This window comes from Zootoca vivipara, chromosome Z1 (genome assembly GCF_965207765.1).
Source record: "Zootoca vivipara chromosome Z1, rZooViv2.hap1.1, whole genome shotgun sequence".
Lineage (NCBI taxonomy): Eukaryota > Metazoa > Chordata > Lepidosauria > Squamata > Lacertidae > Zootoca > Zootoca vivipara.
This window is the reverse complement of record NC_142583.1, coordinates 4,450,434-4,458,221: the sequence shown is the minus strand read 5'-3', so window position 1 is coordinate 4,458,221 and position 7,788 is coordinate 4,450,434. Positions and strand designations below refer to the sequence as shown.

At 44.3% G+C, this 7,788-nt stretch overlaps 1 protein-coding gene across 1 annotated transcript in view; it reads right to left on the bottom strand.

Moving 5' to 3' along the window:
• Positions 1–1,619: 1,619 nt before the first annotated feature.
• The window catches only part of CPZ (carboxypeptidase Z), a 42,063-nt gene continuing 35,894 nt past the window's right edge, over positions 1,620–7,788 (bottom strand). The window contains exons 10-11 of the mRNA XM_088657660.1: positions 3,403–3,502; positions 1,620–2,159 (exon numbers count right to left, since the gene is read on the bottom strand). Coding sequence (XP_088513786.1) covers positions 1,795–2,159; positions 3,403–3,502 — 465 coding nt within the window. The 3' untranslated portion in view covers positions 1,620–1,794. The remainder of the gene's footprint in view (positions 2,160–3,402; positions 3,503–7,788) is intronic.

The following is a 7,788-nucleotide window of genomic DNA, read 5'->3' as shown; positions in this document are numbered from 1 at the left end:
GTATGCAGAATCTCTGCCTTTATACTAATTTCGTCCAACATTATATAATAAAACAAACAAAAAAACAAACAATCCCTCCCTGGGTAATAACATCCACATTTGGCAACACCATTATACCATTATTTGCATGTTAAACCCTATTATGATTTTCCTGTTGCTGCTCTCCTCGTTTGCCTCCCAGAAAAATCCCAATTTAATCTATTCAAGATGGGCAGCTTGCTTTGCCTGGGAGTGTTGGGAGCAGGAGGTGGCAGCCCCCTACTTCTCATGGCCTTTGGCTTTCCTGGAGTGCCTCCTTCTGGCCCCTTTAGGCCACATGTTGGGGCCACCTGGGCCTGCTCCCTCCCTTCTAGCTGACCTGTCTGCTTCCATGCCTGAGAAAACCCCGTCCATATGTGCTCACGTCAGCTTTGTTGCAACCTGAAGAGGCTCAAATGTTTCTGTGCATTTTCCTCACTTGGCCAGAGAGAGGTGTGCGCAAGTTTGCACTGCATTTATTTATTATATGGTTTTATTTTCAGGAAGCTGGCTTGTATGTCATCCAGATGTCCTTTCTCAAGCTAGGATTCTTGCATCAGGGGATTTGCATTTCCTGAGCGTTCAAAACAGCAACGTTTAGTGAGAGGAAAAATCCCCCTCCATATACACACACCCCATATTTGCATCTTCATTGCTTCCCTTGTGATGCATGATGACAAGGTCAGGAGTGAACACAAATACACCTTGTCCTATCCAGAACACAAACAATTAAACAGTACTGAGCTGAAATCATGGCCTGGCTCCTTCCTGTATCTATCTGGGACCCTTATTCCCAATATTTGCTTCCATATCCTTATGGGATGTGCTCTGACACAAACTGTTGGGCGGCTGGTGGGTCTCAAAAACTACCAGAAGCACTTTCCTCAGTAATTCCATCTGAATTAAAAAACAAGAGGAGGAGACGATGGCATGAACATAAAAGCTTCAGAAAACCCATTCATTCATCAGCACTCTTTCGGCTCAGTCAACCAGCTACAAACCCACCTAACAGTTGCCTCATCCAGCCCACTTTGTTCCAGCTTCTTCACAAGTATATCACGCGGGGACCTTTTCTGAAATCAAGATACACTACACCCACAGCATTCCCCTGATCCATCAAACACTATCAAAAAAAAGAAATGGGATTTGTCTGGCATGACTTGTTTTTTGAGAAATGCTTGCTGGATCTTCGTTTCAGCAAGAGCATGATGTCCTTTTCAGTCTGAAAGAATCCGGCTACCCCATTTATTGTCATTGCCGGCTTAAATGAGGACCTCTTCTTTCATACTTTTCAAAAGCCTACATGAAAACCAATGTAGACATTAAGTAATATTTTTTAAGAAACCATTTCAGATGGGGAAATTAATGTACCAAGTTAAGTAGAAGTAATGTGTATAGAAGAAAAGGCTTTTCCAATTTTTCCTAAAGGGTGTTTTCACTTGCAGTAATGAATGTGTTAAGACATGTATGAAAATGCATTAAAGGATCAGAAAGATTTCTCTTCAGGTACATTAGAGTCCTAATAAATAATAAATCTGATGATTAACAACAATGGCACAAGGGAAGTACAGTACTAGGGAATATTAACTGCTACATCCAGCTTTAAGAGCATACTAATTTTAATATTTTCTTTGTATTTTGAAATAAAGAAAATGCAGGGAGGGGGGAAAGCAAGGCAATTTTATATTCACAATGGAATCAGATTCAAATACTTCTGTTATCATCAAAGGTAGAGCTGGAAATGCAATTTACTGCTAGTGTGCTCAGATGAACAGTTTAGTGATGTTTAAGGAGCCACAAAGGTTTATGTTGATCTAGAGAGCTGAAGTAAGACCACCACCAAGGTTTTTCTCTCGGCTGCACAGACTGCCCTCCATCATCTCTTGGTTCTGGTTGGGCATGTTGAGCATGAGGGTCAAAGTGTTCCAGTGGGTCATAATGCTCATATGTTGTGCCCACGGCCCCATGGCCAGTTCGGGAGGGCTTACCAAGGAGGGGTCGCAAGACAAAGTCTACCCGTCCAGCCTTGGTCATCTTGGCAGGCAAAGTCACTTTCTTCAGGACTTTACTGTAGCCACGAGCTTGAGCACTGACAACATATGTACCAGGAGGCAGCAGTCTCCAGTAGTCTCCACCGGCAGCTAAAGGAAACAAATATCTTGTTTTAAATTTTCAGACATTATAGAATGATACTTCCACATATGCATATTGATTGGTCTGTTTCAGTAGTATAGGATTTATTGAAAGTGAGATGCTCTGGAGACAGTATAATGTGGTTGTAGACTAGGATTGAGGGGACTTGACTTTAAGCTCCCCCCCCCCTCTGGTTCTTCCTGCCTAAGTGCAGAATCTTATATTTGTCCCTGTTGAAATCCAGATCTCAGTTCTAGTTTGAAACCATGCTCATTTAACTTTCCCGTCACTCTTAAACCTTTATAGTAGTTTGAGACCAAGGCTCGAGAACCACAGATGTTGATGCTTCTTTGCATGTTATTCTCACACAGGCCTGGGGAACATGTGGACCCCAAAATGTTGTTGCCCTACAATCAGGGGCAGCCCATCCTACTATACCACTTGAAGCGAAATGGTCTCGGTCCAGTATACCTGAAGGAGCGTCTCCACCTCCATCGTTCTGCCCGGACACTGAGGTCCAGTGCCGAGGGTCTTCTGGCTGTTCCCTCGCTGCGAGAAGTCAAGTTACAGGGAACTAGGCAGAGGGCCTTCTCGGTAGTGGCACCCGCCCTGTGGAACGCCCTCCCACCAGATGTAAAAAAGAAAAACAACTACCAGTCTTTTAGAGGACATCTGAAGGCAGCCCTGTTTAGGGAAGCTTTTAATCTTTAAGAAATTAGTGTATTTTAATATTTCTGTTGGAAGCCACCCAGAGTGGCTGGGGAAACCCAGCCAGATGGGCGGGGTATAAATAATAATATATTATTATTATTATTATTATTAAATAGAAAGGTGCCACCCCACCTCGAAGTTTCACCTACTGGTGTCAAAACTTCCACAAAAGTTCTGTGAGTTCTGCAGGGGCAGGGGCAGATGGAAACCCCACACCCCTAATTCCATCGCCCAAAGCAACTACTATTTCCATTGGCCCTAGCCAGCATGGACAATGGTCAGAGCTGATGGGAACTGCAATCCAATATCTGAAGAGCATCACACTGGCTTTCCCCTAGTTTTGATATTTCCTTTGATATTTTGATAGTTTAATTTATTAGTTACAATTAATGTCCGAGTTGTTTTATTGCTTTTGGATTTTGTAAATTGACTTGAAGGTAAAGAAGTTGTTGCATAAGTGAATCAATTAATAAAATATTACTGTATTCGAAATGAAAAAAGTTTCAGGCCTTAATTTGCTTCTCCATCCAACTCTATTACCTGCAAGTATATCATGACGGATACCTTTGACCGAAATTCGGGCATCCTTTATCGGGTTTCCAAATTTGTCAGATACAATTCCTTTTATTCCACGATGAGCCTACAAAGAAAGAGACAGCAATTTTAACAGGTGGTAATAAAGTAACTTATTGTATCTATTCCTCACTAGCACCATTAAAATCTGCATGTGTAGTGAGAGTTTAATGGCATTTTACCTCTGTGGGTGGTTATGGTTTTTATTTTATGATTTTAATTGTATGGTGTGAAACAGAGTTGTGTTCTCGTCCCAACTCTCTTTGGCATATTCTTCTCCCTGCTGCTCTCTTTTGCCTTCAGCTCAACTGAAGACAGTGTGGACTTTCATTTGAGGAGCGACGGGGGTCTGTTCAGTCATGACCCACACCAAGACCAAAGTCCTTATCCAAGAGGTCTTGTTTGCAAATGACGCAGCCTTGACAGCACTCTCTGAGGAAGCTCTACAGAGACTCATCAACCATTTCCCCAAGTCTTTGGGGAGTTCAGCCTTACCACCAGCCTGGCAATGACCAACATCCTGGGTCAGGACATCACCAGCACCCCATACATCAGCACTGTTGACCGCACACAGTAGACAATTTTGTCCACATAGGCTCCCTCATAACCAACAGCTGGACAAGCATATTGGCAAGGCAGCTACGGTAATGGCTCACCTCTCCAAAAGGGTATGGGAGAATGTGATGTTGTTGTTGTTTAGTCGTTTAGTCGTGTCCGACTCTTCGTGACCCCATGGACCATAGCACGCCAGGCACTCCTGTCTTCCACTGCCTCCCGCAGTTTGGTCATGTTCGTAGCTTCGAGAACACTGTCCAACCATCTCATCCTCTGTCGTCCCCTTCTCCTAGTGCCCTCAATCTTTCCCAACATCAGGGTCTTTTCCAGGGAGTCTTCTCTTCTCATGAGGTGGCCAAAGTATTGGAGCCTCAGCTTCAGGATCTGTCCTTCCAGGGAGCACTCAGGGCTGATTTCCTTAAGAATGGATAGGTTTGATCTTCTTGCAGTCCATGGGACTCTCAAGAGTCTCCTCCAGCACCATAATTCAAAAGCATCAATTCTTCGGCGATCAGCCTTCTTTATGGTCCAGCTCTCACTTCCATGCATCACTACTGGGAAAACCATAGCTTTAACTATACGGACCTTTGTCGGCAAGGTGATGTCTCTGCTTTTTAAGATGCTGTCTAGGTTTGTCATTGCTTTTCTCCCAAGAAGCAGGCGTCTTTTAATTTCGTGACTGCTGTCACCATCTGCAGTGATCAAGGAGCCCAAGAAAGTAAAATCTCTCACTGCCTCCATTTCTTCCCCTTCTATTTGCCAGGAGGTGATGGGACCAGTGGCCATGATCTTGGTTTTTTTGATGTTGAGCTTCAGACCATATTTTGTGCTCTCCTCTTTCACCCTCATTAAAAGGTTCTTTAATCCCTCCTCACTTTCTGCCATCAAGGTTGTGTCATCTGCATATCTGAGGTTGTTGATATTTCTTGGTATTTGATGCCTATATCCAATACCAAGATGAAGGTCAACCAGGCTTGTGTGTTGAGCATGCTGCTTTATGTAGGCAACTTACAACTGTTAGAAGTGACATCTCAGCACCTTCCACATGCACTGCATCTAGAAGATTTTGGGCATTACATGGCAGGACAGAATCTCAAAGATGTGCTCTCTTGAGCCCACATTCCCCATATGTTCACACTTCTGTCTCAGCGACGTCTACACTGGCCTGGTCATATCCACAGATGGAAGATGGTAGGATCCACAAGGATGTCATCTACAGGGAGCTGGATTCAGGCACCAGGCCCATTAACAGACCAACTCTGTGTTACTCCCGCCCGGAAACCTATGTCCCCACTTTTAGAAGGATGTGTGGATCCAGAATTGGCCTCCACAGTCACTTACGGACTAATTGTTAAAACCGGGTTTATGGAACACAATCTTACTCAGCTACAAGGGATCGCCAAAGAAGAAGACAGAGATGTATGCAAATGTGACATGAAGGTTGGCGACATCAACCCCCCCCCCAATGTGGGAATCCCTTACAGACAACCACAGTGCCTAGGGACAGACACTGATGTTGTGCATCCATAAGAGTGACCAGAGGAGGAATGACCTCTGGGAGGTGTGCAGAGTGAAGAAATGCCATGATGCACCTGTAGCAACACTTCTGGATGCTTTCATCTGCTCCAGCTGCAACAAAACATGTCTCTCCCACATTGGTGTCTACAGTCACGGCAGGCACTCTAGAGTGACTGAGTCAAGCTTGCAGGGGAATGTATATTCCACCCAAGACTGAGTAAAACCAACTGACCAGCGCCATCAACCTTGTTTGAAACTACAAATTAAAGCTGCTGTTTGGGCCTGGGCTGTTGCCTGCAAGAAAGAGTGTATTCCAATCCTGTCCATATTTCTCCATCTTCTTGACATGAAGTAGATGTGAAGACAGAAAGATGTGAAGACAGAAAGAAGACAGAATTAACTGAATTTTCATCAGGTTTTGATGATGGGTGCAACTTCTTCAATGTTACAGATTCATTACTTATCATTCAACCTCCCCCAATCTTCCATGGTTTTTTTTTTAAAAAAATTGTGTACTTAAAAATTAGTAACTGTGTTTGGTTGCTATCTTCAAAATATTTCGTGTATGAAACATTTTTGTAAATAACCTGTAAATAGCTCATGTTTCTAATTTTTACTTAGCTGTAAGTTAATTGCAGCAGGGTAAATTCTGTCCTCCTTGTGCAAAGTCTCTAGTTCTGCAATTTCCCTCACCGTCTGGCCTTTTGCTTTCGCTGCTTATTGAACAAAGAAGAGATGTTGGTGAGTAAGGCTTTTCCCCAAGAGGTTGCCACAGAGCAGAGAGTGGATTTCCATCAATTGCTGCAAGATCCATCAATCTACATTTCTGTTTCGGGTGAAACTTTATGAGATGGCACAATCTACTGAACTTGAACAAGGTGGTTGGTTGAGCTCTTGAATTTTTAGGATTGATTATCCTGTGAAGATTTATCTACCATGCACAGGGCGGCCCTTTTTGCGATGATTGGGGAGCGGGGGCGGAATGAGGCAAAGGTTTTGACTGAGAGAACCCTCAGGAAATTTCCTTGGTTTAATGCTTCCCTGTGTGCTATATTCAGGGCTCTTTCCAGACTTTACTGGGTGAGGTCAGTGTTTTGTTACAATGGCCTATGGCTAAAGACAATCAGAGTGACTTGACTCAGTCATCTCTATTAGGGGCTCATTTATTCGCAGGCCCTTTTGTCTCGAGTGAGTCCCATTTGGATTCACTAAAGCAGATCAGCTGTAAAATAAAAATAAATTTATAGGTCTGGACTGGACTTTGTATTGAAGGATGATACCGTAAATAAAATAGGGATGCTTAATGAGGAGTAACTTAATGCCCGTGAAGGGAAACGGGCCTATTCCTAACTACTTTAAATCCCTATTATGACCAGGCTCCTCAGAACAATACGCAACAGATACCTGCTAATGACCTGGAAAGGGATGTCTTGTTGCTCCTAATTTTGCAGCCACTTATTGTTCCGATAGACTTGCCAGACTAGGCCGCTGATCTAAGAGAGCATTTGCTTGAAAAACATAAGCTGCAGCCTCCCAAATAAGGGTTTTAAGAAGGTCTGTTCTGAAGTGCCCTGCACAAAAATGACTGTAAAAATGATATTTGAATTCAGTGCTTTTCTTCTACCGTAGAAAAAAAAGGTGCCTGTACTGCACTACACATTAGAACCATAGAACTATAAAGCTCAGCTTCTTCTCCTCACTTCTCTGGCAGCGGCGATGGACGCTCATGGCGGTGCCCCTTGGATTCCGCCACCTGAGGCAGCTGCCTCAGTCCATAGCTGCCAAGTACCCCGTTTTCCCCGGGAAACCCCCGTTTTTACTTACCTTTTCCCGGTGGTCCCCCGTATCACTTTGTCTCCCGTTTTTCTCCGTTATTTTTTCCTGCCGGCGGCCTTTTTTTTCTTCTTTCTGATTTGCCCTTCTATGGGCACAAAAAATGGTCGCCGGCGGCTTAAAAAGTCGCATGTACGCATGACCAGAAGTGCGTAGACGCGACTTCCGGTGTTGGCGGCGGCCATTTTTGGTGCCCATAGATAGGCGGGGGCAACACCGGAAGTTGTGTCGACGCACTTCCGGTCATGCATAGAAGCTACTTTTGAAGCCGGTGGCGGCCATTTTTGGTGCCCATAGAAGGGCAAAGCGACACCGAAATTTACGTCAACGCAACGTCCGGTGTCACACGGCTGCCGGTCCCGGATTCTGCAGTCCGGGACTTGGAAGGTAAGGCCTCAGTCTGCTTCATAGACAGCCCTGCCCTGCCCAGGATGAACAGAATGAGAA